Source organism: Zootoca vivipara, chromosome 8 (genome assembly GCF_963506605.1).
Source record: "Zootoca vivipara chromosome 8, rZooViv1.1, whole genome shotgun sequence".
NCBI classification, from domain to species: domain Eukaryota; kingdom Metazoa; phylum Chordata; class Lepidosauria; order Squamata; family Lacertidae; genus Zootoca; species Zootoca vivipara.
This window is the reverse complement of record NC_083283.1, coordinates 6,040,285-6,056,965: the sequence shown is the minus strand read 5'-3', so window position 1 is coordinate 6,056,965 and position 16,681 is coordinate 6,040,285. Positions and strand designations below refer to the sequence as shown.

General features: G+C 39.1%; 1 protein-coding gene across 13 annotated transcripts in view; it reads right to left on the bottom strand.

Annotated features, from left to right (window-relative positions):
* Positions 1-16,681, bottom strand: part of PTK2 (protein tyrosine kinase 2) — a 199,157-nt gene that overhangs the window by 96,649 nt on the left and 85,827 nt on the right. For all 13 annotated transcript variants that reach the window (XM_060277581.1, XM_060277582.1, XM_060277579.1 and 10 more), the window contains 2 exons: positions 8,479-8,705; positions 4,607-4,773 (listed from right to left, as the gene is read on the bottom strand). In XM_060277581.1, coding sequence (XP_060133564.1) covers positions 4,607-4,773; positions 8,479-8,673 — 362 coding nt within the window. In that variant the 5' untranslated portion in view covers positions 8,674-8,705. The remainder of the gene's footprint in view (positions 1-4,606; positions 4,774-8,478; positions 8,706-16,681) is intronic.

Below are 16,681 nucleotides of genomic sequence, written 5' to 3'. Positions count from 1 at the left end.
GCAGCTGCTGTGAAAAACTGGCAATATCTCTGTCCAAAATATGCAGCTCTTTTAGACATTGGCCCACATCTAATATGCTTTACAAGTGCTACCCTCCTTTAGAACTATTATATCTTCCCTACAATAGCATTAAATTTGATCCAAATATGAGTTAATTACTATAAAATTATTCTGCATCCATCATGTTTCATTCTCTGCCAAAAAATACTGTCAGCTTCTTCCTGTATCTATATTTTAATGGCACAAATTATAAGGAAACAGAAGTGCCAACAAGTCACTTTGTCCTCACAAGCAAAAAAATGTCACAGTAAACCTCTTCCTATCTGATATCACAAAGAAATCACCGCCTTTCAATTCTAAATGTGTTTGTTACTGTGATTATCATCCCACTCTCCACGCTGTGTCAACATGAATCTAACTTCCAAGTCACAGCCTATGAAAGCATCGTTATCACCATATTAAAACAATTCAGTTATACCTGAAGATAATCATCAGCTTAAACAAGAGCTTTTAAATCCTGGGCTTCTACACAGGCTGCCTAAATCGAGATCTCTTGCAAGTTGTTTGCAGCTTCTTTTTCTTTTGAAAAATGTCACCAGTTATTTCTAGAAAGCTTTTTACAACAGGCAGATTCTTCTGCAGTTTTAAAACTAAAACTATTCTGCAGTTTTAGAAGTAAACACAATTTTACCACTCCAACTGCTTTAGACTTTAAAATTCTAACTTCTCTGCCCCGTGATAATGCAAAATAAGTTCCAGTGATTTAAAAACTGGAGATGAAAATTATTGTAAGATTTCAAATATCAGCCTTTATACCTTTCAAAATGAAAAGGTTGATGAGACTTGCCTAATACACCATGCAAACAAATCTTCAGCATAAAGTTTTGCTAAATAAGAAAATGTTATCACAATGAACAGTCAGGGAGCAATAACACCAATTTCACTAGCATCCTTTGTGCTTATTGGAAACTTTTTTTTTTAAAGGAACCATTCCACTAAAAATACCGGTAATAGTTTCAACTTCTCTTTGGAAGAAAAATGTTATCCTATGCAGCACGTAAGCATGGAGACGGCTATTTGCATTATGTTTTCATTTCAATTTAAATGCCATGCTGGTAGTGCAGTTTCAGGCTGGGAGAAGTGCAAGTGAGCTTTGATCCAGGTCTGCAATGGTCCACTGAAGTTAAAAAGAGGTGCCACACTCAAGGGGATCAGTGCTCTGATGCTGCTCTGAGACTTCTTGCAGCAGGATGTATAAGAGCAACCTAAGACAGACTCCTGGCAATGAGCTACTTTTGGTTCTCATCATCCTCATTCTGCAGAACTATAATTTGCTTAATGTTGTTCATGTCAATTGTCTGTCAGAAGTTCTGTCAAGATGAGCTGAATGGTTTTTTCAGGCAACTTCCAAGAAAGCAAAAACCATATTCATTTTGACAGGATGGCTGACTGAGCTTCTAGACCAATGGTTTTCAAACTCTGTATCTCCAGGGAAGCCTTTCTACATTGACTTGTCTGCAAAGGATGCCCTGCACATTGTCAAGGTCACTGTATCCTAGAACTCTCTAATCCATGCAGAGCGTTCACCAGGTCTTTTGGCCATTGTCTCTTGTAGATGGAGAATGCAGCACAGAAGTCATACAAAACTCCCTTGCAGCTACTCACTGATAACAATGGCAGACATGTTTTCTGGTATTACTGATCTTTCTCATTGAAAAATTCCTGATAAACTTTAGAGAAGCCCCAGAAGTCCCTGGGATAGAATTCAGAAATCAGTCTTTTAGACCACAACATTACTATTAATCATCTTTATTATTACTAATTTGATTTTTATCCCACCCTTTCTTTTTTTTATAAAAAAACCCCATATTTATTCATATTCCATTACTGCACTTCTCAAAATGAGGACACTGAGCGAGTCCCAAGAATCAGAAGCCCAAATTGTGGGCTTTACATGTTGTCAGCACCAGCAGTAGAGCAGAACACATTTGCTCTCGGCAGCAAGTTGTCTATGTGCTAAATAAAGTTGCGGCCATGAATGAAGAACATGAACAGAAAGCAGCTGCAAGAGTGACTTGCACATTTCATTGGTCTGCTGCAGATCTAGTTCTCTGTTAACCACTGCTTGATTATTCCGTCTCTGGGTCTTTTACTATAGAAAAGCTCTGGAAAAAGTGTCACAAATATGAATACCAGAATTAAGTTGTCACCACTTCTCATTCGTGCTGACAGAAGCCTCCTTTTTTACATTTTTTTAAAAGTTAAAGCTATTTAAGGAGAATCCTCATTTATATATTATTACACAGTAGAAAGCTATTAGATTCAAGCCCCCTTCCAGAATTCTTCTTCTACCCCACTAATCTAAATATTTTTACAAGCACTGTCATCCGATACTAAATGCTGTGTTTCATGTATTAAAAAAATATGACAGCAGTGGTTTCATTATTCCCAACAAACCTCCACAGATTAAGAGAGCAAGGCAGGCTGCACATCTTTGATAAAGCATGAAATTACACTCTGGAAAGATTATGAATAATTTATACCAACTCATGATGCTTTCATGAGGGATTTTATATGACCTGATCACCTAAACATCAGAACAATTATCTAACTTTGCTTTTAAAGGTTATTACTGTATCTTTGTTCTGCAATGCATTAAGACATGAGAGTACCAGTGAATACTATAAATGAAACTGGCACTTTTACGTTTCAGAACTAATTTTTTCAGCATAAATTACAGTCACACTGAATATAAGTATACTTTTAAAAAATGTCAAAGGTATAATTTTGTATGATTTTATGATAATTTACTTGGTGAAAAAAGAATCACATGTTCACTACAGAACACTGAAATAGAAATGTTAATGTGAAAAATGAATGCTACATTTTATTCACTCAAAATTTTTAAAAAACCTTTTAATTTAATGTGAAGTGTTAAGACAAGCAAGTCTATCCCAAGATAGTTCATACCCATGTTGCACTTGATTTGTTGCAATGCACTCAGCATTACCAGAAAAAAATGTTTATAGGCTGTCAAACTGAATGCAAAGCCACAGAGAGCCAAATCACACTGTAAAAATAGAAGGCATTTTTCTAGTGCATGGCAGCTCCTTGCTTGTAGTTGTGGGTGAGTCACTCATTACAAGAGAAGAGTCACTACTTTTGCAAACTAGCAGTGATGTGACTATCATCAGAAGGGCTAGACACCAAAGCGGGTCCATTACAGAGCCTAGAAAAAAACAGTACTGCCATATTTGCTGTAACTTAATGAGGACCTAAAGAACCTGGAGCAGAGTAGGGAGAACGCACAAAGAGTTCCCTGCAACTCTGCCACAATAATTAAGAGAGCCCTCTTGCTCAAGGATCCACAGTAACTCAGCAGTGCTTCTAACAGGAATGATAGTTTCCACAAATGTCCCATGCCTGTCAACCTGCTAAGTCCCAGAGAAGGCAGGAAATGAAGTTACAGAAATCTTAATTGCCAAGCGTTCCACACTGAATGTGTGGGTGCAGTTCCAGAACATTCATAAATGTTTTGCAACTTGCCCTGTTGGTCTATTTGGAGCCACAGTGTCAGAGATAGTCAAAAGATCTTTCATTCTCAGTCTATAGCCAGTGTTTACAGGGACAAGCAAAACCAGGGTTCTGCAGCCATAGAGTGTACTTACTACTCTGAACCAGTCTAGCAACACTGTGCTTGCAGTGGATTTTCAGCATTTCCCCCCCCCCACACACACCTCCCCACAAATAAATAATCTTTTACATATATTTAAACTACTTATATGCTCCAAGGACCTGCAGGGCACAGCTCACCACAACTAAAGAACTTGCAGCAGACTATCTCCAAATTGTGCTCCGACCATTTTCTCTCAAGCACTGGGCAGTTGTCTTTCCTGTTTCATACCCACTATCCTCTTCCCCCTGCCTTTTCCAAGCTGTGCCATGGTGCTTCTAAGGGAGTGCACTTAACTCTCTTCCTTATACCAATTAGACCAGGCATAGGCAAACTTGGCCCTCCAGATGTTTTGGGACTACAACTCCCATCATCCCTGACCACTGGTCCTGTTAGCTAGGTATGATGGGAGTTGAATTAGACCCTACATGTCTGTCTCTAGGGCCTCTCACCACTCTTTTTTTCCATAGTGGGTAACTGTTTCCCCCAACATCCAGCTCCTGAACTGTCTTTTATAGCCTCTCCTCCTTGCCTAGTCAACAGGATTAATGCACAACAAAGAAGCAATTCCATCCTTCCCCACCTCAGACTGCTAGGGCAGCAGATAAGCCATTTGGGACAGACTTCATTTAAGCTAGCCAGCCACTGTTCTACTCTTCCTGTATTTACATTTTTCATGTTCACATTATTTTTTATTTTGCTTTCCTGTACCTAGCAGGCCTCCCCCCCTGCCCCCCACAATTGGAATGGGTTTCCACCGAAATACATGATTTCACTGCATCATTTACTTTCTCATTTCCTAAGCAAAAACATATCTGCTCGTTAATTTAACTGCTGTCTTCCACCCCTATGGAACAATGGAGCAGTACACAACATAGTTTTCAAAGTATCATGCATTTAATGAATAGGAACGCTTCTAGGTTTTTGCCTTACTTCCATTCCTCTGGCGCGTGGGATAGTTCAAATTTCTCCCTCACGTTGGACACTCCCATGTCTGGATGAAGCCAATGAACTTCCTCTGACTGCAAGTGACTGAGCCGTAAACCGTAACAGGCTACATTTTTTACTTTGTGACTATCTACTATCTTCTGGATTATGCCCTAAAAAAGAGAAAAAATGTAATGATTTGGTTTTTCTTCTTCTTAAAATTCACATATGGCTTTCTTGAATAAGCATGATATGGTCAGAAGACACATGAGGACACCACCTTGCGGAACAGAAGCAGGCCTGTGTCCAGACAGTGCCTGGATGGGTGATCACCTACGAACCACTTGCATGCTGCCTTGGGTATAAATGGGGTATAAATGTAAGGAAAATAGTCTCCAGAGCATAAATTTTAAGAATTCACATTTTCTACATAAAATCAAATAGCATAACAAGCATTTGTGTTTATTATGAGTTGCTTCAGATTTTCATACTGAACAGAACCATGCCTTCTGTTTGCCTTTCACTGGATACATTAAGACAGTGGTGGTTTCTTTTTTTATCAGACTAATTCCTGTCACAGTCTAGCTCTACACTCAGGAGACAACCAGCAAGACTAGTGTGCCACTGAACTAAGAAGCTGAACTGCAGCGCTTATATTTGTACGTCTATCAATTCCACACAAAATTTCTTCTAGCCTGAAAACCTTGAGCACAATATGGTAAACACAGAAGAAGTTATCCACTTGCTTGCTGCCAAATAGTGTTGTTTCAGTGCAAGTTTTCCCAATGTTCCAATGCACAATTGCCCATAACTAGAGCTATGTGGGTCAGCACAAATTTCAGGCATTGGACCCTAATTATCTATTTATGCATAGCTAAGTGTGAGCCTGACTGTCCCACTATGGGCACACTTCCAAGTCTCCCTCCCCCAATCGATGAATGAATAGAAGCAGCCATGGAATGCAATTCATTCATTTTTTCCCTATGCTTTCTGAACTTGGCACAAAGAATGTCCACAGAACATACAGACTTCTTTTCAGAAACCTCGCCAAGTAGGACCGTTTTGTTAACAATGAAAAAAGAAAGAAAAGCAGATGTAACTTAAGAATTGCAAATGGACAACCATTTTTTTAATTAAAAAAAGGGAGGGTGGGCAAAACTAGTGTGGATTATTAATGAACATGTCAATTTAAAAATAATAAAAACAAAAACCACTCACACTGGCGAGGTTTACAAACAACTAATGAAGGAAACAAAGTAATCTTTCAAACTATAATTTTTAAGATAAACCCAACTGGGGGTTAAAATTACATGCTTGGTGAAGTAACTGATATGATCACCGGATCATAGCCTAAAAGAAGCGGAAAATATTAAGAAGCCTCCTAGGGCACTTGTTTCATTTACTTTAAGTGATCACGTAAACAACTGCATAGCTATTAACCAGCAGTTAGCTCAAAATAGCGAGCTCAGAAAGAATAATTCATATCCACCAGCAATCTGAGAGTCTGTGTCTGAGAGTGCGACTGCTATATGGTAGCTTTCACCTGAAGAACATGTGTCAACAGTAGGTTACCTCAATTCCCGAAGCCACTTCCCCATTCTTTTTCTCATTCTTTTTAAAAACCTTTTTGGAATGTTTGTGGAGATACCTTAGAAAATTCCACTTAATACCACAAAATGTATATATAAAACCAAAACAAACGAACAAAATGAAAAGAACAATTTGTCTGGTGAATAAAAGACATGAGCATTACAGTGGAAGAGTTCTACTGTCATCATTCTCATTACTGAAGGTAGCTATCCACTGCTGTTTGGCATGCTGTTGGCCTAGGGCAGGCATCCCCAAACTTCGGCCCTAGATATTTTGGGCTACAATTCCCATCTTCCCCGCCCACTGATCCTGTTAGCTAGGGATCATGGGAGTTGTAGGCCAAAAAATCTGGAGGGCCGCAGTTTGGGGATGCCTGGCCTAGGGCATGCTGCTGGCCTCATGAGATTTATTGATATAACTAATGAAGGGGAACAAAGTATCATCAAAACTGTCTCATTTTGTTTTACCCTCAATGACTTGCCCATGTTGGTTTACATGTTCAGGTAATGCTAGGTCCCCATTTTTTTCAGTACCATTCCTTATTTGTGGACACAGAAGGGGCATGCCGCAGTCAGTAGCATTGCTAGTGATCCTCTATATTGAATTCCATGATCGTTACTACTTCCAAACGAAAGGAGTGCTAAAGTCAGGTCTAAATGGGGGATTTGGTTGCTGATTTGGCTTAATTCAAAAAATACCCCCTTCCATTTTTTCAAAGCTTTAGGGCAATCCTGCCACCCGTTGTTGCCTTATAAACATAGACCCACTACTTGGTGGCCTGGTTTGCATGGCACCTTAAAGCACAGTTAAACTCAATTTTAGCTTAAAGCAAAATTAGCAATACTGCATCATGACGCATGGGGCTAAAATTGCTGGTGTTTTGCTCCTCCCCAACTCCTGCTACTGTCATGCTGCTGGGAGTTATGCCATGGTTTGGCTTAGCATTATCTCTGGATGTCCAGGACTGTGGTTTGCTTCTCTTCAAATAAACCTTGGTTTTGTTCTCGGCTTACAGCTTACAGCTAAGGGTTTGTTTGGGGCAAACAAGCCACTGTCTCCTTTTCAAACATACTGCTAGGCCCAACCACAGCTCCAGGCCAGGATAGCTGACTATCCAGATGTTGCTGATCTACAATTTCCATCATTTCCAACCATGGACTGGGGCTAAAGGGAGTTGTACAGCAATCTGAAGTGGGTATGTAGGAACATTCTGCCCTATTAGTAGTGTGAAGTGGTGCAGCCCAGACACAGTTTGAGCACCTCAATGAGAGGTAGGCATATTTTTAGTGTGATGCGAGCAAAATGCATAGGAGTGTACGAAACAGACGCTTTAGTACCCCCTGGGATGCCTTGCCTGTTATGGCAAAAATTATGAGCTGTAAAAGAGCCTCAGGTATCTAAAACAAGCTCACAGGATGGGCCACAATAATTTCAGAAATCAAAATTAAGTAAGTGCCTCATTTGCTTAGGTTCTCTTGGAGCTGTAAGTCTCAGATTTAAAAGGAAGGTTGAAAAATGTATCTTTCAAACACACAGCATTTTCTAAGTGAATTCCTTCAAGAAGAAAAAAGCATTACATCTGAACTATGTAAATCCCTTCCTATTGCAGCATGAAACCAGAATGTGTGCTCTCTTTCAAGTGAACCAATGGAATATTTAAAATTCTGAGACAAAAGGTCATTTGAAATGTAAAATGCTACTACCTGTGTTTGACGTCTTTTCTATTCCATCCTATTTTTTTTTAAGTTAGCCCAAGAGCAATACTTTAGTTTTTGTGAAAAATAGTGTATTTGTCTGCAAACAACTAAAATAAAAATTGGCATACCATACCAAAATTAGTATACCATGGCATACCATAAAGTCTTGGTTAGCCTGTTTAACCAAGAAAAATATTATTTTATATATTATTTAATCATGTCAGTAGCTTAAAACAAAAAATATTGCAGGTACAAATAAATATGAATGGTTGTAATATGGTTCATGGGGGAAATTTTTTTTTAAGCAAAGACATTAAATAGGTCAGCTAAAGCTACAAACCTAACCCCACTTACCTGGCAGTAACCCAACACTGAATTCAACAGGATTTACTTCTGAGTAGACATATTCCTCAAGAAAAATTCTAGAAATCAAAGCTTTGCCTGGAATGACTCACAGCATGTGCTGAATAAAGACCTTCAAGTAAACACTTCAACATCTGTGTCCTCAGCCTGAAGTTATTCGCTTCACATTCTGAGAATGACCTTCAAAAAACCATCTCTAAAGAACTTCAAAATGTTAACTCAGCTTACCCAAACATCTGTAGCATCCCCATGACGTATAATACTGGCCCATGTTGTTGGCTCACTGTTACTTTCAAAATAATGGAAAACCTTTAGGACTCGTTCCATCGTCCCAGGAGAACGCTCCACCCCTGAACTGAGGTGCGTCTTTGTGCTTGAGCTTGGTGTGTGATTCAAGTTTGGGTCTAGGTAAGCTGCTGCCATGGTTTTGCTAGATGCTAGGTATCGGTCATATTCTGAAATGGGAGGAAGGAAAAAAGTAGCATTTCAGACTTTATAAGTGATACGTAAACAAATTCTACAGTTAGTCAATACCTTGGAATAATTGGTGTTCATTTTCCTAAGGAAAAGCACCTCCAAAAGACACAAACCATTAAAAATAATCTATTCAAATGTATAGAGGGGGAAAATTCCCATTAAAAAACATTTAACACCCTGTGCAGTAAATTTTTTAAAATCACTTGTATTTATAGATCACACTAGCATAAAAAATCACCTTCCTATTGCCTCCAAAATGAAACTGGCCCCACAAAGTGTGTATGGCTGTTAACCAGAAGGCTGGTGGTTCGAGCCCAACCCAGGGACAGCTGTGGGCAGGATTCCAGCATTGCAGGGAGCTGGACAAGATGACCTTTGAGATCCCTTCCAACCCTACCATTCTATGCAAGTCTTCTTTAAGCATCCAACTGTTTGAGAAACGGAAGCTACAAAGCACAGGAATAAACAGCACAAAATAGTAAAGCAGCTCTGCCCCTTTCTAGTAGGAAGTTTATTCTTCTTTGTGTCCCACCCCTGCAACGGAAAATTGGCACATGATAATCTGTTTCTGGACTTTTAAGGCCATTTGTTAGAGCAGAGGTAAATAATCAAATGCAATCTAGTTTGTAGATCTTTAGAGCACCAAGATCCTGTAGACACTGCTGAAACTAGTTATGCAAAAGTGAACAACTTTTCATCGCTTTTTTGCATTATTTCCTGCTCCCTTAGTCAAAATCCTGTTTGAAAAACTAGCTCTAACTTTCTAGCATCAGCATATTTCTAAAGTAGTCTTTCCACAGTCACCTTTACAGCAGTGAAGGTCTAAGTATGCTTGCAGAACTCTTTGCCTAAAAGCTACATCCAATGTAATACACTAGATTAATAGCCCATGCAGGGCTATATTACACTAGTATCACATTTTACAGCCTTCCAGGAAATGTTAGAACAGCAGCTGTAAACCCCAAAGTGACTTCAGAAGTGGAAGGCAATGATCATTACTAAGGCCTAATTCATATCAACTCTAAATGTTCTCAGTAGTGCCACTTCAAGCATAATTAAGACAGGATATGCTCATCTGAATAAATACAACCTTTGCTTTCTTCTGCCTGCACCCTTTCCATGAGTCACATTTGCTGAAAGTGCTTGCTAAAATGCAATGAATTGTTAAGGCAAAATTTTCTTGCTAAGCCACCAGGACAGGAGGTAAGAGAGAGCAATGCAGATACTTTGAGCCATCCTATTTTGGGTCATAACAAACTAAGCAGTCCTGTGACTTGCATATAGCTCATCCTCTCTTTTCCCTGCAATAAGGTATACAAGTATGCTACAACACATTTGGGGAATAACTCCTTCTAAGAAAGAAACCATGTTTCTACTATTACAAATGAATCATAGAGTTGGAAGAGACCACAAGGGCCATCCAGTCCAACCCCCTGCCAAGCTGTTCCAAGTAGAAGCGAACAGGATGTAACACATGCACATTACCGAAGTGTTCTTCAACCATGGGTCCCCAAATATCGTTGGACTGCAATGTCCATCTTCCCAGACCATTGTCAAAGCAGGCTGGGGATTATGCAAGTTGTAGGCCACAATTGGGGACCCAAGACTGAAGAAACAGTGTGTTACAACATGAGATGTATACAGTACAAGGAAGCAATTTGCCCCATCTTCACAGTTGTGAAATTAAATATTGTCAATATTTATTGTGCCATATTTACAGATAACACAAGCAGGAAAGGATGGGGGAGGGTGTTACAAATACAATATCCCTAGTTTTATTATGGTTTTATTAATTTATTAATCACCTTTCATATAAATTTCAAGGCAATAATGAAATGAAATACCTAAAAATGAGCTTTAAAACTTTTAAAAACTAACCAAAGACTTTTTTAAAATATATATATAAATATAAACACTCAATGCTGAGATGTATAATACAAAATAAAAACAATTGTTCCCCAGCCAGTTGGGAAAGCCTCTGAAAACAAAAGCATCTTAATTGTTTCTAGCGGGTGTCTGTCATATGTCAAAAGAAATGCTAGTCCAAAAAACATAGAATAATAGAATTGTACAGCTGGAAGGGATCCCAAGGTTCACCTAGTCCAACCCCCTGCAAACGAGAAATCTCAATAAAGGGATCCATGACAGAGGACCGTCCAACTTCTGCTTAAAAACCTCCAAGGAAGGAGAGTCCACCACATTCCAAGGGAGTCTGGTCCACTGCTGAACAGTTCTTGCTGTCAGAAAATTCTTCCTGGTGTTTAGTCAGAATCTCCTTTCTTGTAATTTGCATCCATTGGTTTGGGTCTTACCCTCTGAAGCAGGAGAAAACAAGTTTGCTCCATCTTCCATTAGACAGCCCTCTAGATATTTGAAGATGGCTATCATATCTACGCTCAGTCTCTTCTTTTCCAGGTTAAACATACCCAGCTCCCTCAACTGTTCCTCATAAATGCTTGGTTTCCAGACCCTTTATCATCTTGGTCATTCTTCTCTGCACATGTTCCAGCTTGTCAATATCCTTCTTAAAGTGTGGTGAAGCCACACAGGTATTTTAGCAACTCCAAGGACAGTCTCTCCTGCAGAATGCAGTCACCAAGTATCCTAGTATATATAATTTTAATAGAAGTCATATAAGAAATCACTAAAGAAACATATTGTACCAGGAAAACAACTTGCCACTCATCTGCTTGCCCAGGGCATTAACAACTACACCCGCCCCATGCCATTATGTACCACTTCCTCCCACTACTGAAGTCAGTATTCTTACTTAATAGAATTTATATACTGCTTAATCACCAAAACCTCCAAGCGATTTACAGTACCATCTCAGGTGTCTGATCTAAACCTTAAAACTGGGCTGGTCTCATGCTGTTGATACTAGTCAGGGTAATGCAACACAATATGTTAGCACAGCAAAGATATCAAAATTCAGTTGCCCGAGTTCAGGGGAGATTCCTCTGATAGTCTACCTTCAAACTCCCCTTACTTGATCAAGATAATGTGGGAAATATTTATATTTCAAATAAAAATATAATAAATAAATCTATTTCAAATAAAAATCTATCTGTTCATGTTAGGCGAGCAGGCAAGTAAAATATAATACTATTTCTTAGAAATGGCTAGAGTTTTGAGACTGAAATATCCAACAGAAAAACGAAGATTATCTATCTTGTGCTTGTATGGAAAAATTGGGTTAGTATTCCCACCCACCCCTGGTTCTTTCATTTCAAAACCAGAATCAACTTTCTGTTTCCTGGGCAATTAACTGATATTAAGTTATTTATATTAGAACTTCAATCATGGCTCTTCTAACTTTTTCTAGCTGCTGCATGGAAATTCCATCCCCACCAAACAGCCTTCAAATATTACTTCTTCTTTTTTTTTACTTTGTGCTTATTGAAGAGACAAGATACCCATATTGTCAGGAGCTGTTAAAAAATCTTAACCTTTTAAAGTGACTGTGCAAACCATTCACATTTAATGTCATAAATTTGATTTTGGTTTCCATTTTTTACTTAATACTTTAATTTACAAAAGTCAAATTTTCTCAAGTGGGGGGGAAGGTTAAGGTCACTGGAAAAATAAGAAAGCAGTAGCTGCCTAAGGTAATTACAGGTTCCCCACCCACAACATAGGGTTTTTATTCCTTATTCTATACATTTTTAAATAAATTTTAACTTCTTCAGTTGACCAGCCAAAGTCACCAATGTGCAATGAATGTGAAGCACTTGCTTAAACTTAGACTGAAGGCAAGTTTAACAAGACCACAACAGCACAAATCCATTATTAAATTCATTCAACTCTCAAACTGATTTAAAACTGTATTAATTCAGGCACATTCATTTCAGTATTTTTGCTGTTCTTATTGCTAAAGTAGGCTGTTTCACTGACACACATAACACCTTGGCTAAGCATTACTTGGAGGGCGGATTATCTGCTACATGTACATTATTCACTAAACATACATTCTAAGAACTCAGTTTTAGGACTCAGGAAGACTTTTGAGAAATGAACATATAAATAATGTTGACATCGCTGGCCAAACACTTTAAAGGTAAAAAGGTCAAAGGCGACTATGGGGTGCGGCACTCATCCCGCTTCAGGCCGAGGGAGCCGGCGTTTATCAGCAGACAGTTTTCCTTCTCAGTAGTGGCGCCCACCCTGTGGAACGCCCTCCCATCGGAGGTCAAGGAGATAAACAACTATCTGACATTTAGAAAACACCTAAAGGCAGCCCTGTTTAGGGAAATTTTTAATCTGTGATATTTTAATGTATTTTGTTATTTGTTGGAAGCCGCCCAGAGTGGCCGGGGAAACCCAGCCAGATGGGCGGGGTATAAATAATAATTTCTGGGTCATGTGGCCAGCATGACTAAACCGCCTCTGGCACAGAAACGCCGATTAACTTCCCGCCGCAGCGGAACCTAATTATCTACTTGCACTGGTGTGCTTTCGAACTGCTAGGTTGGCAGAAAACTGGGACAAAGCAACAGGAGCTCACCCCCATCGCATGGATTCAAACCGCCGACCTTCCAATCAGCAAGCCCAAGCAGCTCGGTGGTTTAGACCACAGCGCCACTCGCTGACTAGATTCATGTATAAACATGTACTAATGATTTCACAGATAGCTAACAGTTAACTCCTCAAATTGACAATCAATCAGCATACCTCCAACTGAAGAGGAATCTCACAGGCCAAGCATGGATAATTCTTTTTTTACTGAGGTTAACCTAGTTTCCTCATCATCTCATATCATCTACAGAGCTATTCTAGCTGCTCCCCAAAGAGTTGGCACCAATTTCTATTTTCAGGTGATATTTGCTTCTAATCCTCATCCTCTGTTAAAGGATTAACCACTTCTGATTTGTTAACAGTTTCTTTACCATTTCTCATACATAAGCCATCAATTTAAAACTGATTCAAGTTTTCTTTTGATTTACATCTTCGTACCGCCTTCTATGCATCTTATGTTGTGATAGCCTATTTCTGTTCTGATGGACAAAGCACCATTTTAAGCACCACCCTGTGTTCAACCTATCAGCAGTGGCTGTGATCCAGAGGGGCTAATTATGGCTTGATAAGAAGAAATGTGTGTTCATGCACAGCAATGTCTAAAATCCAATGGCTTGCGTCTAAATCCAGAAAAGTTTTAAATATATAATTTGGGGATTCAGTACAGAGAACTTTTGAATAAACAAAAAAGGCCAGTTTGTGTGCCCCAATGTGATGCACTTGAGACTTTCATTTAATTTCATTTTTATTTGAACTAATATTTTACAATCTGCTATGTAGTCATTACAAAGGAACACATCATGAGAAACATAAAGCTTTACAAAAATATTGTACTGATTTCTGGGGGTGGAAACTGGTGGGGATAGGATGGTAAAACTGCAGGCACACAGGTTCTAGCATCCAAACAAGTCAAAATTCCCATCAAGTCATGATGTCACCCAATATTTTTGGTGGACATTCCCATCCGTAGGATCTTGCAACACAGGAAATGGGTGTTTCCTGCCTCAGAGGCCGCAAACACAATATACATTTAAAGCACATTTTCCCAACAAAAAGATCCTGGGAACTGTAATTTGTTGGTGGGGGGAATTTTAGCTCTGTGAGGCTAAACTACATTTTCCAGGATTCTTGAGAGTAGTGCTTTAAATGGACAGCACATCCAATACTAGTTACTGAATTTTTCGTTCCCCTACTTACACTGGCTATCTACATCCAACCAATTTTCTTGCCTTGCCATGTCAGGATGACAAAAAATATCATTTGCGCGTTATCAAGGCCCTTGCAGAGGCAGAAAGTGGCCATCAATTAGACAGCATGAAAACTGACAAAAGCGATAGCTTAATAAATAAGGATACAAATTATTACCACCGGTGCCTATTTGTCACATCTATTTCCAAGTGGCTTTAGGAACTGCAGGAATAAATATGCATGCTCATTTTAAGAAGTGCTTCTCTGCATGCAAAAGGAAAAAGGTCATAACCCTTAGAAACCTGTTACTGTTGATCCTCTTTGTTAAATAACTTCACTACATTTTCAAGCTAAAAAACAAGCTGAAATCTTAACAGCTTATAATTAATATTTGAAAAGAAGATTTTAAACCTTTGAGAACTGGAAGAAAAATCAAACTATAGCTACAGAAAACAAAAACTGGGGGATTAAAGCAACACTACTTTTTCATACATGTATTTGAAGACATTCTCTGAAAAACAGCAAACAGATTGCTGATGTAACTTGGTAAAAATGCCTTTTTAAATCCAAACACACATCAGACACTTAAAATAGAGGCTTGTACTGTACTTCAATTTAACCTATTTATAATCTTAGATCTTCACTGATAATCATGCATGCATGCAACGTCAGTAAGCAGCAGAAAAATACACTGTCACTCCATACAGGAAAACTATGCCAAGTTTGAAGCATTACCACTGGCCAAAAGTGGTGTTTCCTAGCACTTAAACCTGCATCCAGATTCTGAGTTCTAAATCTCCATTCAGCTGCTCAGCTTGCTTACTTTTATTGAGAAATAAAATTGCAGTTTTTAGTGGTCTGGTTGCGGCCAGCCTATGATTTGGTCCATTGGAGCTATGCATCAACTCCTTTCTCCCAATCTGATTACTCAGAAACATAGGCAACTGCCTTATACCGAATCAGACCACTGGTCCTCTAGCTCAGTATGGTCAACCCTGATAGGAAAGCAGCTCTCCAAAAGTTTCAGGCAGTGGTAGTAACCAACCATGCCTAGAGAAAGCAGAAATTGAACCTGGGTGCTTCTGTAGGCAATGCAGATGCTTTACCACTGTGTTAGAGCCCTTTCCTTCATTTCATGATTTCTAATAACCAGTTGCTTGTCTGATTCAGATATTAATGAAAGTAAGGTATTAATGCAGTAAGCTAGGAAGTACGACTAGGAATTACAGCAAACAGGTTTTGGCTGTGACATATGCACTGGGTGAGAGTCACACAATTTGTATATATTTCACATTATTTACCTACACGGGCAAGACAAGACATATTAAGAACACACACACTGTTACGGAGAAACTGACATTAGAACCATACACCACACACATTAAATATAGTCCAAGGAGATGAACATGGTACAAAAAAATGCAACATTCCCCCCCTTTAGTTACAGGTAGGTATCAAATGCCAACGGTGCCCTTCAGCTCTCTATATTGGACAAACAGGCCAAACCCTACGCCAAAGGATAAATGGACATAAATCTGACATCAGGAACCATAAGACTGAAAAACCAGTAGGAGAACACTTCAATCTCCCAGGACATTCTATACAAGATCTCAAAGCAGCTGTTTTATTACAGAGAAATTTCAGGAACAGACTGGAAAGAGAAGTTGCTGAATTGGAAATCATTACCAAGCTTAAAACCATGGAAGCACCTGGGATGAATAGAGACATCGGATTCTTATCTCATTATGCATGATCAAGCTTTCTTTAGCACCCCAGCCCTTGCTTCCCCTCCCCCCCCGGACTAATTGCAGCCATCAGCAGCCATTAACAGCCATCTACAGGTTTACCACTCCCATCAGCCCATCACCCATTCCCACCCACCCCCACCACCCTCTGTATATATATAGGGTCTGACACTTCTGTTTCTAGTGTATCTGAAGAAGTGTGCATGCACACGAAAGCTCATACCAAAATATAAACTTAGTTGGTCTTTAAGGTGCTACTGAAGGAATTTTTTTATTCCCCCCCTTTGTTCACTTTTTTAAAAATACTGAATTCTTCAGAGATATCAAAGAGCAACCCCTATTTGAACAGTAAACACAAAGGGTCAGTAGTTAAATGCTTTCAATATACCATATCCTACAAATAACAAACAGAAAAACCTTCCAGTTAATCTATACAATATTTTCAAAAGCAAGCTGTTTTCAAGAGATAGGCAGAAGACAGAATTGGGATCCAAGATGACCTTAGC